The sequence below is a fragment of the Megalopta genalis genome, chromosome 16, assembly GCF_051020955.1.
Source record: "Megalopta genalis isolate 19385.01 chromosome 16, iyMegGena1_principal, whole genome shotgun sequence".
NCBI classification, from domain to species: Eukaryota; Metazoa; Arthropoda; class Insecta; order Hymenoptera; family Halictidae; genus Megalopta; species Megalopta genalis.
The window spans coordinates 6,415,617-6,435,852 of record NC_135028.1 but is presented as its reverse complement, the minus strand read 5'-3'; the positions used below and the strand labels follow the sequence as shown (position 1 = coordinate 6,435,852).

Below are 20,236 nucleotides of genomic sequence, written 5' to 3'. Positions count from 1 at the left end.
GCAAAGAATAGGCAATCAAGGAATACTGCTGGAAAGTAACGTTTCTTTCTTTTTTTGTTCATCAACTCGGAAACATTGGACAGTTCGTCTTCCGATAGTTATTAAATATGAAAGTACGTTAGAAATGGAGCGCACTGTTTTAACGGAAACATTGTAATACATGTTGTAATACGTTACACTATACTGTGATTTCTCCCTAATTCGCGCTCAGATCGCGCACAAAATGGACAATTTGGGGAGGGGAGATACGATTATTATATAGTTATATTGTTACAGTGATATTATTATATAGTTAGATATATTTTATAGTTACCGATTGTCAACAACTATAAAAACGTGACGCAAGGCTCGAAATATCGTAATACGTTACACTATACTGTGATTTCTCCCTAATTCGCGCTCAGATCGCACACAAAATGGACAATTTGGAGAGGAGAAATATGATTATTAAATAGTTACATTGTTATAGTGATATTATTATATAGTTAGATATATTTTATAGTTACCGATTGTCAACAACTATAAAAACGTGACGCAAGGCTCGAAATATCGTAATACGTTACACTATACTGTGATTTCTCCCTAATTCGCGCTCAGATCGCGCACAAAATGGACAATTTGGGGAGGAGGAATATGATTATTAAATAGTTACATTGTTATAGTGATATTATTATATAGTTAGATATATTTTATAGTTACCGATTGTCAACAACTATAAAAACGTGACGCAAGGCTCGAAATATCGTAATACGTTACACTATACTGTGATTTCTCCCTAATTCGCGCTCAGATCGCGCACAAAATGGACAATTTGGGGAGGAGGAATATGATTATTAAATAGTTACATTGTTATAGTGATATTATTATATAGTTAGATATATTTTATAGTTACCGATTGTCAACAACTATAAAAACGTGACGCAAGGCTCGAAATATCGTAATACGTTACACTATACTGTGATTTCTCCCTAATTCGCGCTCAGATCGCGCACAAAATGGACAGCTTGGGAAGAGGAGATACGATTATTATATAGTTACATTGTTATAGTTATATTATTATATAGTTAGATATATTTTATAGTTACCGATTGTCAAAAATTATAAAAACAAAGCCTTAAGGCTCGAATAATCGTATCTCCTCTTCCCAAATTGTCCATTTTGGTGCGCAATCTGAGCGCGAATTAGAGAGAAATTACTGCAATCGTATCGCCTCTTCCCAAATTGTTCATGTTTGTGCGCAATCTGTGCGCGAATTAGGGAAAATTTACTATATCATATTTCTTGCAATTTGCATGTAACAAGACCCGAAGCAAAGCAAGAGAAAACACAAGGAAACTGTGTTTCGTCGGCAAAAGGAACAGAAATTCTTGGAAAGGAAACGGCAAGAATGCTGAACGTATTTTCCGTATTCTTCGTTTCCTGAATCCACAGAAGGATGGATCGGATGTTCAAATTGTAGAAAGTAAGCTTGTCTATTCGTTGCCGGCGGTGAAGACGAAAACAATCATGTGTTCCTGTCACGTGTAAATAATCGCATTACATTCTCCGCAATTTGTGAAACTAGACATCTTCGTGTCCAAAATTATTTGTTCGTATGTTCGACTAATCGTATTACGCTGAAACAATTTTTGGGCTTCCAGATGAAAGAACGTTTGCTTTAAAATATTATTAACTGATCAAATTTTATTGGAAATGGAAGCAACTGCGTACGAATACTTTTGAAACTAGTTTTAACACATTCTTGCGCTTGAACAATATTCTTCATATACGTGATAAATGTTTTCAACGACGCGTTTAACTGTATGCACGTACTGCAATTGTAAAAGAATTTTTAATTTGTTTATACATCAGGATGTTAGGTAAAAAGCGACGATCTTTGGCGACGCCCTTTTTAAATAAACGCGAATGGGATGATTTCATTTCGAAAAGGTTGCATAATTGTCACCTTTCGACTTCCAAAGTAATCTGGTGAAATCACAAAACCGATTCGACATGGAATCTATTCAGCCTTGGGCAATGACAGATCACGAATTCAATCGTCTCGTGGCAGCCGTTGATTCAATTAACTTTGGACATGAATGCGGGCTCTGTTTCTGGTTTGCTTCTCAATTTCGTGTATTGCAAGTTTAAACGTAACGGACGAAACGCGAGTATAGCTCCCGTTCGAATAATATATAATACTAAATTCCGATACGAAGCAATAGACGGATGCGTATGATTCTCAGCGACAGCTTAGCTACGAAACCACCGCGTTCACTAATTAACTCTAGATGCAAAGATTATTAGGCTAATTTATAATGCCTGTGGCCTACTTTTTAAACACAATCTCGAAATAAATCGATTGTTATAGCATTTCTTTATAAAGAAATAATATAATAATAATATAATAATATATTATAATAATATATTATTATATTATTATTATACTATTATTATTATATTATTATAATATAATATAATAATATATTATTATATTATTATTATACTATTATTATTATATTATTATAATATAATATAATATAATAATGATAATAATAATATATTATGATTATATGTAATTTATTATTCTTGCATCTTGTACCATTTTAAACTTTAAAGTCCCGCTCTTTCTCTTACAAACGCAACCAGTACCTTCTAATTTGGATAGAAATCTCTTTTATGTCAGGCTAAAAGCTATGAAGCGTCAAATGTAATTTATTACATTTGCGGTAAGGTAAAAAGGTCATTTTGTAAAAGGGAAATTTACCTTGAGTGATTTCGACACTATTCTCTGACGCTGTTGCAACATCCCGCTCGCACTAAAACAATAGACTATGCCGGATATACAAGGTGTCCCAAAATTATTGTACAAGAAATGAGAGGTTCCTGAGATCATTTCAAGTAACTTTCTCCTTAGCGAAAATGCAATCCGCCGCTCCGTTTACGAGTTATTAACGAAAAACGCTGACCAATCGGAGAGCGAGTGCGGCCGGCGTCTCGCCCTTGCGGCCAATGCCGCGTCGCGCCGGCCGGCTGACGCAGCGGCAGTGGTCGCGAGGGCGGGGCGTCAGCGATCTCTCATTCGTCAGCGTTTTTCGTTAATAACTCGTGAACGGTGCCTCGCAGAAAATTTTTGCAAAGGGAAAAGTTGCTTCAAATGATCTCAGGAATCCCTAGTTCCCTAGTAATAACTCAATTTCGGTAAAAGTGGATTCATGCTCTGAACAATATATGTATATACATATATTATCGAATAAGTATGTAAAAAGTCAAGTCGATTATTAATCGAGTATAAAATGCTTATTAAAACTGTTCTATTACAACAGAATTAAAGTGATACAGAGTGAACTTGAAACAGAAACGATACGATTCTATATTTCAAAATATTTTAAACAGTTCGCAGTCGTTGTATTCGATTTCTGTAGCCGCGACGTGAATCGTTGCATCGTTCATCGTGTTTCATGCGCCATTTTTGAAAGTTGCTGACGGTCTAACGTTCCCGGCTTGACTTCCAACGATGTATAAATACTGCGTACCTCGTCGTCCTGATAGATAGAGACTAAGTATGTAACCCCATAATTTTCACAACGCTGAAGAATGGCTGATCATCGCTGCAAGGTCAGTGCGTGTGATCATTCACGGCTGGCCGCGTACACCCCATGGAGACGATATGTGTAATATGATTGTTAACTAGACCAGACCGTCGACGAGCACGTTCCACTGATGCCGCATAATGCAGAGCGCCGCGTATCGTCTCGTTTTGACGGATGTGCTGGACCAATTAAAATGTTTTTGCCGTTACAGGCGTCGCACGCTGGTCGGTTCCCATACAAAAAGCGGTGAAAAACATGTAACAACTGAAATTATATATTCAAGCATTATCTTCTCATTTTATATTACTAGCGCATATATTTGAAAATTAATATTTTGTTGGGATAGAATAATCAAATGAAAATGAAGTGTTTTAATAATTTGTAAACAAATGTTTCGAAAATACAATTTTTCTTTGCAAGTCGATTCGATTCAATTGAACATCCTCTCCATTCTCATGTTGCGAACATTGTTTCGTAGTTCGATTATTTCTTTCGGGAACAATCAATTGGGTTAAGTTAAATATTAAGTTTTTTAATTTTATGGACGTTTGATTAATTTAAGGGAAGTTAATGAAAATTAACTAAAATTTAAATGAGATGGGATTTTAAGAGCTATATAAGTTGTATAAGATGAATTAGGTATATAGTTAGTATATGTATAGAATTAGGTATAGTATATAGAACAACGGAAATGTTTAAAGCAAAATGTTTACATAATTGTTATGCGACTGTTAGAACTCATATTTGGAACTCGATAAAACAAAGCCAGCGATTAACCCTTTGGAGTGGTGACTCTGAGGAGGCACCACTAAAATTTGATACATCACACGTTTTAAAGTCATTTCTATATGAACAAAATTTAGATTGAAAAAATTGTTAAGAGTGTCATTGTTGTGTGACTCCCAAGAGACAATTTCATATGCATAAAATGCATTTTGCCATATAAAATAAAAACACTATAAGTTAGAGAAAAATGACTTTATATTTACAGTTAAAACAGCTACGAGTGCAAAGGGTTAACATCTGAATTCGTTTTTTATTCGACACGTAAATTGAACGAAAACGAAGAGAGGAGAATCAAAGGGGAAAAAATCTGAAAATCCATTGGGATTAAGGGCGACATTTAACTGCTCTATCTTCTGTTTTTTTTCTCTCTTTTTTTTTTAATAAGTCGGTTTTCAGATTCCTGTCCTGGGAAGCGACGATTGAACGCGAACGAGAAATTAAAGTACACCGTACGTACCGCTGTAAGAAACGCTTCGGAGAAGCTACTCGATTTCGACGGGAAAATTTTACATCTCCTTTAGTCCCCAATCTTCATTAGGCTGTAATACCGCAACGGGGAAGGTCGTCGAGCACACGACGAACGAGATTTCCTCTTGAAAATAATTTTATTTGTTCACGGAATTTCGCTGCCGGTGTGACACTTAACCTTTCACTCGTCGCCCTTAATCCCAATGGATTTCCAGATTTTTGTTCCTCCCCCTTCGTTCGCCTCTTCTTCGTTTTCGTTCAATTTAGGTGTTGAATAAAAAACAAATTCAAATTTTCATCGCTGGCTTTGCTTTATCGCGTTCCAAATATGACATTTGCTTTAAACATTTTCGTTTGTCCAAGCACGATGCTAAACGTACTGTGTTATTTATAATTAAATCGACGAAAGATAAGCAACATTTTTAGTCTTTACAACGTGGCGAATGAAAAACTGTGTTTTATTATTAGATAACGTATATTTACTATATTATTATAATACATTATGTAACGTATATTTTTATTAAAAACTGACGAACCAGATAGCCAAAGAAATTTATTTAGATAAAAATTCATTCGAATAAAGAATTATTCGGAGCTCATTGGTCGGTGTTTTTCGTTAATAACTCGTAAACGAAGCCGCGGATTGCATTTTCGCTAAGGAAAAAGTTGCTTCAAATCACCTCAGGAACTCCCCGCTTCTGAATTGCGAGACATTTTTGGAACACCCTGTATACTTCGGAAACATTGCCACGTCAGTATCATTCGAGTAAACCTTGAAAAGATTGGTCTTCAGTAAAAGGGTATCAAGTTTCTTTGATCAAGACGCAGCAACAGCGATATATATTTCACGTATGAGCTTGCCCAGCGCCTTAATTAAGCTCGACATTTTCATGCAATCAATAGCATGCTCGCGTTTAGATGCAAAGAGATCATTTTGAACACCTATTATAGGGCTTTAATTATTCATGTATTCATAGAATCTATTGCCATGAGGTCATCACACGGGTCATCCTTTATGTATGGGGCTGTTTGAGCTTCATAGTTGGGTGAAAAGTGGTAAACGTGGTCCTAAAAGGTTCTAAAGCGTTCGAATATAATGAGAGTGAAAATTTTTGTGAGAACAGAAGTAGATACTTGGAAACGAAACGATATACCATTATTTATTATAATTGCAGGTTCGTCCATTAATGAAGCGTGCTGTAGAAAATGGGATTTACGTACAGTGGCCCACAAAAGTATTATGTAGATTCATTGTGAATTGATTGTGCAGGAGTTTGAAACGTTACTACAGTAATGTCTCTCGAATTGACGATCAGATTGTGCACAAAAATGGACAATTCGGGAAAAGACGATACTATTGTTCGAACTTCGTGGCTCGTTTTTCCACTCGCCAATTGTTAACAATTATAAAATCGAAGCGCAAGGTTATTTTGCGCCCCCTTCTGTTCCCAAATTGTCTATTTTTTAATACAATCTGCAGAAAGATGGACAATTCGGGAAAAGACGATACTATTGTTCGAACTTCGTGGCTCGTTTTTCCACTCGCCAATTGTTAACAATTATAAAATCGAAGCGCAAGGTTATTTTGCGCCTCCTCCTGTTCCCAAATTGTCTATTTTTTAATACAATCTGCAGAAAGATGGACAATTCGGGAAAAGACGATACTATTGTTCGAACTTCGTGGCTCGTTTTTCCACTCGCCAATTGTTAACAATTATAAAATCGAAGCGCAAGGTTATTTTGCGCCTCCTCCTGTTCCCAAATTGTCTATTTTTTAATACAATCTGCAGAAAGATGGACAATTCGGGAAAAGACGATACTATTGTTCGAACTTCGTGGCTCGTTTTTCCACTCGCCAATTGTTAACAATTATAAAATCGAAGCGCAAGGTTATTTTGCGCCTCCTCCTGTTCCCAAATTGTCTATTTTTTAATACAATCTGCAGAAAGATGGACAATTCGGGAAAAGACGATACTATTGTTCGAACTTCGTGGCTCGTTTTTCCACTCGCCAATTGTTAACAATTATAAAATCGAAGCGCAAGGTTATTTTGCGAGTCCTCCTGTTCCCAAATTGTCTATTTTTTAATACAATCTGCAGAAAGATGGACAATTCGGGAAAAGACGATACTATTGTTCGAACTTCGTGGCTCGTTTTTCCACTCGCCAATTGTTAACAATTATAAAATCGAAGCGCAAGATTATTTTGCGCCTCCTTCTGTTCCCAAATTGTCTATTTTTTAATACAATCTGCAGAAAGATGGACAATTCGGGAAAAGACGATACTATTGTTCGAACTTCGTGGCTCGTTTTTCCACTCGCCAATTGTTAACAATTATAAAATCGAAGCGCAAGGTTATTTTGCGCCTCCTTCTGTTCCCAAATTGTCTATTTTTTAATACAATCTCAGCGTCAATTAGAGAGACATCACTGTACAATAATGTCTCCCTAAGTGACGCTCAGATTATATTTAAAAATGGACAATTTTGGAAGAGCAGATACGATTATACGAACCTTGCAGCTCGTTTTTATAATTGTTGACAATTCGTAACTATAAAAATGAACCGCAAGGATCGAATAATCGTATCTCCTCCTCCTAGATTGTCCATTTTTGTGGAAAATCTGAGCGTCAATTCGAGAGACATTGCTGTATACTTAAATCGACGGCATCTCGAAGAGGAAAACAGACTCTGCCTTGCAACCAAAAAGCTACGTTAACTTGTTCAATTCAACTACTCCGCCATAAACACGTCCACGTCCGTTCAATGCGAATCGTTTAAAGAACTCTCGATAAATCTGCAGTGCATTCAGCGGTGCACAACGGAGTTTAGTGTGCATCGTTGCCGAAGTCCGTGCAGAATCGAAAGTAGAACGGAATTCCGGAAAACAGCGTCTGCCTTGAAGTGTCTCTTGAATTTTGGTGCGGTTAAGGAAAGCAACGACCATCAATTCCGATTAATTGCCACATGCACTTCGTCTTGACTGACGCACGTCGGAGTTTCCTCTGCCAGTTCAAACAGTGAAATCCGTAATGATCGCCGACCTTTCCTCGGGATTCGAGTGATTGGTTTTTTGGAATTTGGTATTCGTTTAAAACAAAAACTTTCTTGAAGATATTCCGTTATACTTCTTGAAGACTTCTGCTATTCCAAAAACGTTCAGAATACATACCTAGTCAGCCAGAAAAGTCTCCGCACATCCCTCAAACGGAACAGTTTTCTTCGAAGTCGACCAAACGACTTGAGCTACTTTAAGGACTTAGGAGGATTAGTTTGCTGCACGGCGCGTAAAAAGGATTTTTCGGAATATTATAATCGGCAGAAATTCTTGGGGAAAATGGTAGACGTTGATTTTTATAATTATTTGAATCTGCAATAAGATTTTATAAAGTATATGTAAGTACGTTTCGTAAATTGTCAATATAATGACTGATAATCTTGATTCTAAATGTTTAAATATATGACATATTATGTATATACGTGTTTTCACTGGAAATGATGAATGTAAATAATTATTAATAATTAATAATAATTATATTAGTAATTCCAACAGTCTAAAAACATATATAAAATTTATACGTAATGTCTCCCTAACTGACGCTCAGATTGTGCACGAAAATTGACAATTTGGGAAGAGGGGATACGATTGTTCGAGCCTTGCAGCTCGTTTTTATAGTTGTTCGTAATAGTCTAATCGAATCTTCGAAATATTTTCCATCGTGTTGAATGAATATTTGCTACAATGATAAGCATAATTCTATAATTATGCTTATCATAATTATAGAATTATGCTTATCATTGTAGCAAAAATTTCTTCCTCATAAGCATAGTTCTATAATTATCCTTATCATTGTAGCAAAAATTTCTTTCTCATAATTATAGAATTATACTTATATCATTGTAGCAAAAATTCATTCGACACGATGGAAAATATTTCGATGATTCGTTTACATCACGTATTATACATACAGTGTATAAACAAAGAAATAATAATTTTTGCGAGAGTCGACAATATCAGACATCGCCCTCGGGTACGACAAGTTCTCGTTGGTTCGAATACTCGAACTCTAAGGTCGAAGCGCTTCTATCTTCGACAGGATCTATCTTTCGCGTCGAATTCTATCTCTGCGAAATTGTTGTTCTACTCCGGGAAAGTCAGCCAGGGAAAGTGTCTCCGCTTCAAGTACCTCGTCCCTCGTTTCAACTTCAACATCTGCATACCATCAGCGAGGTATCAACGCCGTGAGCCAAGGACGCCTGTGTCTAGGCAAGAAGCACGTCGATTCTCCTGACTCGACCACCCACGCCTTAGAGACCCTTCAGACGCCGATGTTGCGAAAGAAAATCTCGCCCTTTGCCACTACTTCTCGTCGTTTCTTACACAAAACCATCCATTGAGCACGATGTTGCCCGGCCACCAGCACGCAAACACAGATATATCGGAAACGCGATACTCTTTCCGCATTTCAATTGGAGGGTCGTCGCACTAAGGAAATAATTGACACCGTTTAGTAAATGCTGCGATGTATTCGCCGGCTCATAATTTCGAGCGGTTTTAACCCTTTGCACTCCGCTGTCCCCTCTCGTGGGACATCGTAATTCTAGCATATCACTCGGATGTCCCCTCTCGTGGGACATTAAAGTTGATTAGTGATTACGGGGAATTGAGTTATTTCGGCGCAACTTTTTCAGACATGCATGTTCAAGAAATCGAATCAAAATATAGTAAAATTACTAAGATATATACAAGAAATGTCGGCGGGTTTTGACGAGAACGCGAGAGGCGTGCTCACGACGGTCCGAGCACTTCAAAGGCGCCACTTGAAAAGAGCGATAAGGCAAGTTTGTAGAAGAAAGATCGGTATGCGAACATAGCACGCACTGTATAATGAGATTTGTAATCATAAAATCTGGAGGAAAAGATTTTCAAAGCTGAACTCAGTCTGGTTCGAAGCGTCGAGCGGTATAGATAGATCTAACGAGTGAGAAAATCGAAAAAGTGATTCTTCTTTTGGTAAATAAATTGTTTGGTAAAAGTTTTTTTGGTAAATATCATCTTGTGAGTTAGTAATAACACTTAGAAATTTTCAACCTATGTATTTATTCGTGTTTTTTATTAGAACAATGGCAAAACGTTGAAACACGAATGAGCGAAGATGAGCTCCAGATAGACGATTATACAGATATGTTAGAAAGACTTAACGCGCACGCTCTTCACTCGCTACAGAAATATTGTAAATACTACAGTAGATATAAATATTGTAAATACTACAGTAGATATAAATATTGTAAACACTACAGTAGATATAAATATTGTAAATACTACAGTAGATATAAATATTGTAAATACTACAGTAGATATAAATATTGTAAATACTACAGTAGATATAAATATTGTAAATACTACAGTAGATATAAATATTGTAAATACTACAGTAGATATAAATATTGTAAATACTACAGTAGATATAAATATTGTAAATACTACAGTAGATATAAATATTGTAAATACTACAGTAGATATAAATATTGTAAATACTACAGTAGATATAAATATTGTAAATACTACAGTAGATATAAATATTGTAAACACTACAGTAGATATAAATATTGTAAATACTACAGTAGATATAAATATTGTAAATACTACAGTAGATATAAATATTGTAAATACTACAGTAGATATAAATATTGTAAATACTACAGTAGATATAAATATTGTAAATACTACAGTAGATATAAATATTGTAAATACTACAGTAGATATAAATATTGTAAATACTACAGTAGATATAAATATTGTAAATACTACAGTAGATATAAATATTGTAAATACTACAGTAGATATAAATATTGTAAATACTACAGTAGATATAAATATTGTAAATACTACAGTAGATATAAATATTGTAAATACTACAGTAGATATAAATATTGTAAATACTACAGTAGATATAAATATTGTAAATACTACAGTAGATATAAATATTGTAAATACTACAGTAGATATAAATATTGTAAATACTACAGTAGATATAAATGCTGTATTTACTTGATAAAAATGTCAAAGGAAATGTAATCACCTTCGGGCACATTTTATTCGTAAGAAAATTGAAAATAACGATTTGAAACAGTGAATTATTTCGATTACTATAGTTTGCTTTTAGAAATAACATATCGAACTGCTGCCCACTTGTATTTCGTCCGAGAGAGATCCATTGAAATTCGACACTAATTGGAGTTTCGTTTACGCGGTCGCGTACAAAGTTGTGTTTACATGCCAGTGAAATACACTCTCGCCAACAATAATAATTAGTCGGTAAGATATCGCTACACAGCGCGGAGAGTCTGAAGTGATAGGCTTTCGGTTAGTAAGCAGTTAGAATCGACGACCAGAAACAATTGAGTTTCTGCCGCGCTAATCCATTGTCGGTTACAGCTGGAGATGCAAACAATTAAGTTCGTAGACTAACGAACCTTCAGAATTCAGACGCAGTTGCAATGGACAAACAGACTGCAAGATGGAACTTTCGGTCTGCCGGCAGCGTTCGCTGACGCTATCATTAACATTCTATTATTTTTACAATGCAAAAAGTAAATGTCTCAGTTCGTTGTGTGTATTACGTTCCAAGAAGTTTCGTCGAATACAATTCAGTTCCTAAACGTAATCTGCGCGAATGAAAAAGGTAAATCGTGTGCTAAGAAGGTACATATTGCACAATTTGGAACAGCACCCATTGGTGATGCATTCTGTTCCAACTAGACTTGGGTAAAAATGAATTCAGAAATACAAATATTCGCAAATACTATTTCCCTTGAGGAGAGAGAGAAATACTTATTTATTTATGTATTAAATGAAGTACTAGTTGAGATACTTAAATGATTTTACAGATATACTATAATATATATAATATATATGATATAATATATATAATATAATATATATTATTAATATATTATTAATATACTAATAATATATAATATAATATAATATATATTATTAATATATTATTATTATTATAATAATATATTTATAATATTATATATTATTAATATAATATAATATATAATATTATAAATATATTATTATATGAAATAACATTTCTTTTATTATATTATATATTATTAATATATTATTAATATACTAATAATATATAATATAATATAATATACTAATATACTAATTAATATACTAATAATAATATATTAATAATATATAATATTATAAATATATTATTATATGAAATAACATTTCTTTTCGAATCTGTTACAAATAATTATTTTGTACACGAAACATGAAAAGCAATTTCCGTTAAGATCTACAGAGTAAATCAAACTTTGTTAAAGTCTTCAAGATGTGAGAAGTTTACCTGAGACAGTTTCTAAACGTTTTTTACACCGCAATTTGTAGACGATTGAAGAATGGCGATTCCATTTATTCGAAACGTGTCTGTATCGGGATTACCAAGAGAGTGAAAAATCGCGGACTAACAAGCGGGACAGTGCATGCCTTTCTGTGCCCCTGACCCTGACGATGACAAGCATCCGGTAATACGCACCAAGGCGGGCACCCTCCTCTCAATATCGTTCGCGAGTGTAGAAGCCGCAAGGTCGTCATCAGAGAATCAATAAGAGGGTACTAATTCCAGGCACTTTGCGTACGCGATCACACCAGTTAACCCATTAACACCCTGGCAATGAAGTTAATGCGATATTTACGTCAAATCATTAATTACCGTACTGCGGATTTTATGCATTTATGCCGAAATTGAGTAGTCACGATTCAAAATGATAAAATGATTCAAAGAATTCAACAATATATCTAATAAAATGATTAAGGAAAGAACTTGCTATTTATATTCCGTTTTTTGCAATTGATGCAGAGAATTTTTATTTTGCACAAAAATCCGCAGTCTATTAATTACTTGCAAAATTACTCCAAAACGAATTTTTCTATCGATACTTTTTGAGACACGGAATACAAAATATAAATGCGGTTAAAATAACCTATTACTAACAAGTAAGACACATAATAAAATTTGTATATTATTTTTTGTCGAAGTATAAAAATTGCTTTATATAATGCTAAGTAAATACTATGTAGGGTGTCCCATATTTATGTTAATACCCGGAGAAGGATGATCCCTGAGATCATTTCAAGTAACTTTTTCCTTAGCGAAAATACAATCCGAGGCTCCGTTCACGAGTTATTAGCGAAAAACAGTGACCAATGAGAGGCGAGAGCAGCTGCCACGAGACGGCCGAGCCAATCAGCGGAACTAGGCTCCGCCTCGAACTAGCCGCCTCGCGTCAGCCGAGCTCGCCTCTCATTGGTCACTGTTTTTCCTTAATAACTCATAAACAAAGCCGCGGATTGCATTTTCGCTAAGGAAAAAGTTGTTTGAAATGATCTTAGGAATCACCCCTTTTCAGGTGTTAAACCTTTGCACTCGTGTGGCGACTCTGAGGCACCACTAAAATTGTTACATCACGTGCCAAGATAATTTTTATATTATCAAAGTTTAGAGATAAAAAATTGTCACTGTTGTATGAGTCACAAGACTGCAATGCATAAAATGCACTTTGTCGTATAAAATGGAAATACCATAAGTCAGAAAAATTAATTTACTCATACTGATTGAAAGGAAAAAAAAGTAGACAGTTATTTTAATATCAAGATCACGTTCAAATCTTTAAATATAATAATATCACAATATTGAAGAACGTTCAAGCAATATGTGGCATAAAATTGAACGCTTTATAATGTCTAGAATATTTACAAAAAATTCGATATTCCTTTTAAAAAAAAGTACAATGCGTTCGTATGTTTTCCGCTCAAAAATTCAATGGAGAAGTTGTTACGCGACATTTATTTGTTTTCACCTATTAACTTTCGATTTAACATTCTTTCGCGATACATTAAAATCGATTTCACGTCGAAATGAGAAATTTGATGTTTCATTCGTAAATATAAATGCGAAAGGTTTCCATGGACCAATATGTGTGAGTAACACATTTGCGAGCAAAATGACTTCCATTGACATTTTATAACAATTACTAATTTGGGTGAATTGAAGACCTTGGAGCCGTGCGAGAATTTTCTCTGTGCTCTGTCCCACATTGCCGCCTCTCAATAATCCCATTCATTCTCCTCGTCGAGCAACTCGACCAGTGAACCCAGCCAATCGTAAACAATTACACGCCCTCGGCTTTCCCATTTTAACAGCGACCAGCCAAAATCCTGTGTATTTTTAGAAAATTCGCTTGGATATTTTCTGGGTTAATTGACACACCGCTGCCTTCGTTTCAAGGCTCGTCGAAGGTTAATTCGATTTTTCGGAATGCTGCGACGCTCTGGTTACAATCCCAACGAATTTCGCGTTCTACGAATTCATGTTCACTGCAACTATAAGAAATGCGATCACTAGACCGCGGATTTTTATGGAAAACGAAAATCTGCATTAATTGCAATATACGGGAGCTGCAGATATATTTATTTCTTTTATTAATAATTTCAATGAGTTGCAAATAATGCAATAATGTTTCTAAATTCTCTAAATGCTTTTACTGTTTTGGGATTGATCAACTCATTTTTGCCATAAATGCGTAAAATTCGCAGTCTAGTTATTATCAAAATGAATACACGGAGTGTCTCAAAAATGTCTCGTAATTGGGAAATGGAGGCTCCTGAGGTCATTTGAAATAACTTTTTCCTTAGCGAAAATGCAATCCGCGGCTTCGTTCACGAGTTATTAACGAAAAACGTTGACCAACGAGAGATCGCGTGCGGCTGACGCCACGCCCTCGCGACCCCCACCACTGCGCCAGATGGCCGGCGCGACGCGGCACTGGTCGCAAGGACGGGGCGCCGGTCGCGCTCGCTCTCCGATTGGTCGGCGTTATTCGTTAATAACTCGTAAACGAAGCCGCGGATTGCATTTTCGCAAAGGAAAAAGTTACTTCAAATGACCTCAGCTACCCCTCATTTTCGGCAGTTAAAATAATTGTGGAACACCCTGTATAATATATAATTATAATGATATGAATTATATAATATATAATTATAACGATATGAATTATATAATATATAACTATAATTATTTATAATACATAATTATTCGAACAAGACAAAATCCATATATTCGTCATTCTTAAGAATTAAAAACTAGACACTGAAGATTTGAAAAATATTAATAGAGAAATTCATTCTTGAGTTGTTCTTCTCAATCTGTTATTCTATTTTCAGGAATGTCAACCTGAATTCCTGCACGACCTCGTCCTAAAAATGAAAGCGTACATATTCACACCTGGCGATTCGATATGCCGAAAGGGCGAAGTGGCCAGGGAAATGTTCATAATAGCGGACGGAATCTTAGAGGTGATCAGCGAGACCGGCAGAGTGCTGACCACCATGAAAGCTGGAGACTTTTTTGGGGAGATTGGTATACTCAATCTCGATGGATTAAATAAGTAAGTAACTGTATAGTACTAAATGTATAGTACTAAAGTGTTTCTTTAATTTCTTCAGAATGTATAGTGTGTTCAGTTTGAACGTGCATATACACTCTATTATTTTCCTAAACATTCTTCAGCATGTTTAAATATACTGTATATATACATATATACATATATATACATATACAATATATACAGTGTATTTAAACATTCTGCAAAATGTTTAGGAATATAATAGAGTGTACGTGCACGTTTAATCTGAACACACTATATAAGTAGCTACGTCAACGAGAAATCGACTTACCATAAACATATGTACATATTTTCAAAATAATTAAATAATATTGTTAAAATTCGTTATTTATATTATATATATTATATATAAGCATATTTCCAAGTAATAGTACGTTGTTGTGAACGTGTATTTTTTATGTAGAATGTGGGCGTTCGACTCGTTTTGTTTTTTTCATTTTTTTAGAAAGGCAGATGAAAAATCGCGCAACGTTAAATTTGAATTGTAGATCGTGTCTGGAAGTGCCTCAAGAGAGAATGCAAATATTTGTCTTGTTCAACAGAACAGTAACCAGCGGGCAATAAAAATGCAATGCATTCACTGTACAACGTAGCACAATTCTTACACCAACCAAGAAAGTAAACACCATCCGGATTTATTCCTTGCATCGCGTTGCTATTATACAAAATATTTAGATCCATCAAGAAGCATTCGGAATGCCTACTACAAAATCTATTCACTATATAATTCCACTCATCAGTCATTTGTTAACGCACAAAATTTTAATTAGACACTGTTTTTCTATTATTTTGTATAATTCTGTATTCTTCTGTATTATTTTGTAATATTTTGTATTACTTTTTTTTATTAAATTTTGCCTATATATAGGCAATATTTGATATTTTATATAATTATATTTATATTTTATAATCGATTACTATTACTATTATATTTTATAACTACTATTATATATATAGGCAACAATTGATATTTTATATATTTATACTTTATAATCGATTATTACTATTATTACCACTTATTATTACTTATATTACTATTATTATTTATTATTATTATATTTTATTACTATTATTATACATATAGGCAACATTTAATATTTTATATAATTATATTTATATTTTATAATCGATTATTATTATTATTACTACTTATTATTACTAATATCACTATCATTATTTACTATTATTACTTACTATTATTGTTACTCATATTTGATATTTTTATAATCGAAGATTGCAAATCGAGTAACATGTTATTCTATTGTCTGCAGATTAAAAATAATAGGAAAAAGAATAAATCCCTCCAAACGTTTCTTCTTCGCTTCTCTTTGATAATATCCGTAATTTATGCGAGCGTACAAACTGAAACTGTAATTGAAGTGAACACGATTTGAGAATAATCAGTTCGTTTTATCATGGAAATTCTAATGTACGAAACAAGATATTCTTGTGCGTCCAATAATTCCAACGTTACAGTTTCTCAGCTGATCGATCCGCCGTCTTTATTTCGTGAAATTTTCTCTATGAAAATATGTATATGAAATACCGCACGAGTTTCATAGTATCCGTATCCGGTACGTAAAACGCATACTAAACAGATGACGAATGGGAAAACTTTCAAAAAATCTGTTATTCCGGTCCGGTACGTTCATACCTTGCGAAATGATCGAATGAAAAGTTCCACCAGCATTTTACATACAACTTCCGTAACTACGATATTTGATACCTGCATACAAATATCAGTGTAATTCTGGACAAAACGTACGATACAAGTATAAACATCTATGAAAAAGTTGTGACAACGTTGTTAGAACATTTATTTGGAGAATTTTTCAACCTTTGCAGTTTCTTTGCAGTTTCATAATCATAATAATATACATTTTAATTAATATACATTTTTGGGACACCCTGTAGAAGAGAAACAAACACGAGGAGTATTGTCCAAAGATATTCTCCAACAAATGGAACTTTACTTTTAATAATTTTAATCATTTAAGAGCAAATAATTCGGAAATGATTCTATAAATAAATAATTCCATAAATGAATATATAATTGCTTGTGTTTTCTTGTTTCTCGAACTAAAAATTTAACTTTTGACAACATTGAAGTAAGAAATAAGAGTACATCTTATATTAGAAATACGATAAAACAAAATATCACTGACAATCGATGAAAATAAAAATGTTACTAATACGCCTTCGAGTGCATTAGATTTTGTCTTTCAAGAAGTAAATAATGTTTACAACTCAAAACATATCTGTTAGAGCCACAGGTAGAGTTCTAAAAACATAAACCGTATCTTAAAATATAACCTATACAGGGTGTCCCATAATTATGGTATTTCCGAGAAATGTGGGGTTCCTGAGACCATTTGAAGTAACTTTTTCCTTTACAAAAATGTTCTCCGAGGCATCGTTAACGAGTTATTAGCAAAAAACGCCGACCAATGAGACGCGAGCTCGGCTAGCGCGAGGCGGCGCAGCGAACGAGCGCGCGAAGCCCAGTTCCGTTCATTGGCTCGGCCGCCACGCGCCAGCTGATCTCGCTTCTCATTGGTCGGCGTTTTTCGCTAATAACTCGCAAACGAAGCCGCGGATCGCATTTTCGCTGAGGAAAAAGTTGCTTCAAATGACCTCGTGAACCCCTCGGTTCCCGAGAACGCAATAATTTTGGGACACCCTGTACATCTGAGCCGTGTATAAATATCTATCATACATTTTGGCACATTTAACGTATTTCTATCGTCTTAGTGTTCGAATCTTCGTTAGGTCTCCGCTAACAGCACCACCGACAAAATAACGACATCGAAAATGACCTTGAAATTTCAGACGCACAGCCGACGTCCGATCAGTGGGATACTCCGAGCTGTTCAGCTTGTCCCGCGAGGACGTGCTGGCGGCGATGAAGGACTACCCGGAGGCGCAAGAGATCCTGCAGAACCTGGGCAGGAAACGGCTGATGGAGGCGCAGAAGGTGGCGCGCGCGTCGCGACAGCCAACATCGCCGGGGCACGACTCCTCGGACAACAGCACCGGGAAAAGGATCGTCGACAAGCTGAAGAGCGACGTGAAGGGCCTGAAGAACGTGTTGAGGAAAAGTCGCCGGAACACTAGGCCCGAGGAGAGCCTCGAGCTTCAGCCGCTGACGCCGAAAGCGCCGGCCCTGAAGAGGCAGCAGAAGATCGACGACTGCCAAGAGGCAACGGTGTCGACGGTCCAGGAACCGCCGCCGGTGTCGCCACTCGGTGCCGGCCTGCCTTTGATCTCGCGGCTGAGATTGCTGAAGGAGAAAGAGGAGCGCGAGGAGCGCCGCAACCTGATGGAGACGCAGACGCAGCCGGTGGAGCACCCGCCGCACCCGCCGCTGGTGGAGGCGCAGAACCCGACGAACCCGAATCTGCCGTTCCTCCAGAGAATACTGCTGTTGAAGGCGAAGAACGAGCAGGAGGCGCAGGCGAAAGAGGACAAGGAAGCGCCGACGAAAGAGCCGTTGCTTCCGAAGACCGTGATACCGGAGGAGACGAAGGAGCCGTCGCCGAAGCCAGCCACGAAGCAGCCGCAGAAGCAGCCGCAGAAGCAGCCGCAGAAGCAGCCGCAGAAGCAGCCGTCGAAGCAGGCGTCCCTGGATCAGGCGAACAAACCAGCGGCGGCGGCGGCGGCGGCGGCGGCGGTCTTGAACGCGGAGAAGGCGAACGGCTCGAACGGCTCGAACGCGAAGAAGACCTGGGCGATGCTGAAGGACGCCTCGCTGACGAACAAAGAGAACTCGCCGCAGAGGAGCCCGCCGTCGAAGAGGATGCAGATTAGACAGAGCCTGGTGCATCTCAGGCAGCAGACCAAGATGTACGCGTCCGTCGACGACCTGTCGCCCGAGTACTGCGGCCTGCCGTTCGTCAAGAAGCTGAAGATACTCAACGAGAGGCAGAAGCTGGCCGAGCTCGAGAAGGCCGTCCGAAGTTCCAGCCTCGATTGCGGCGAGAACGCCGAGATCGAGTTCGACGGTAACTTGACGAGGAGCCATTCGGAGGCTTGCGCCATCGAGTACGCGAGGAAATTGAAGAAACTGAATCAGGTACGTGCGCGAAAGTTTCGCCAAGTTTTCCGGCCGTTAGTCGATCGTGAAAAGGAAACGTGGATCCAGTTCCGCGGTAACGATTTCAACGCGGAACTGCTTGTCTCGCGGGACACGATTGCTTGGTAGAAGCGTTGACGTTTGAAACTGCATTCCATAATTGTGTTAACATAATTAGGAAGGAATGATTCCTGAGGTCATTCGAAGCAACTTTTTCCTTTGCGAAAATTTAATCCGTGGCTCTGTTTACGAGCTATTAACGAAAAACGCTGACCAATCGGAGAGCGAGTGCGGCCGGCGCCTCGCCCTTGCGGCCAATGCCGCGTCGCGCCGCCCGGCTGACGCAGCGGCAGTGGTCGCGAGGGCGGGGCGTCAGCGATCTCTCATTGGTCAGCGTTTTTCGTGAATAACTCGTGAACGGTGCCTCGCAGAAAATTTTTGCAAAGGAAAAAGTTGCTTCAAATGACCTCAGGAATCGCCTCTTTCCGGGTGTTAATATAATTATGGAGTACCCTGTATAATGGGAGGGGAGGGAAAGTGTTGCTGATAAGTAGTGCTAAGGGCGCTACCTAAACGTAAAACGCCATCTCGTTGGGGGAACGAGTTTCTGGCTTATTAATCTGTGTTTCGTAATTGGATAGTTTCATAGTTAATGAAATCTTTATTCCACTTTATAAGGAAGTAGCGGACACTTAGGGTTTCCCTTAGAGTGATGTAGAAGGCGAAGTGCCAAGTAGCGAGGTTAATAAAAATAAATGGTTCAATGCACAACAGTATAATTATGTACGAAAATAAACAAAATAATTGAAAACAAATGCTTATCGAAATGTGTAAATTTAGGCGTCCTTTGGT

At 36.8% G+C, this 20,236-nt stretch overlaps 1 protein-coding gene across 8 annotated transcripts in view; it reads left to right on the top strand.

Annotated features, from left to right (window-relative positions):
- The window catches only part of LOC117227422 (uncharacterized), a 278,167-nt gene that overhangs the window by 249,620 nt on the left and 8,311 nt on the right, over positions 1-20,236 (top strand). For all 8 annotated transcript variants that reach the window (XM_033482653.2, XM_033482673.2, XM_033482663.2 and 5 more), the window contains 2 exons: positions 15,071-15,294; positions 18,142-19,384. In XM_033482653.2, the coding sequence (XP_033338544.2) occupies positions 15,071-15,294; positions 18,142-19,384 (1,467 nt within the window). The remainder of the gene's footprint in view (positions 1-15,070; positions 15,295-18,141; positions 19,385-20,236) is intronic.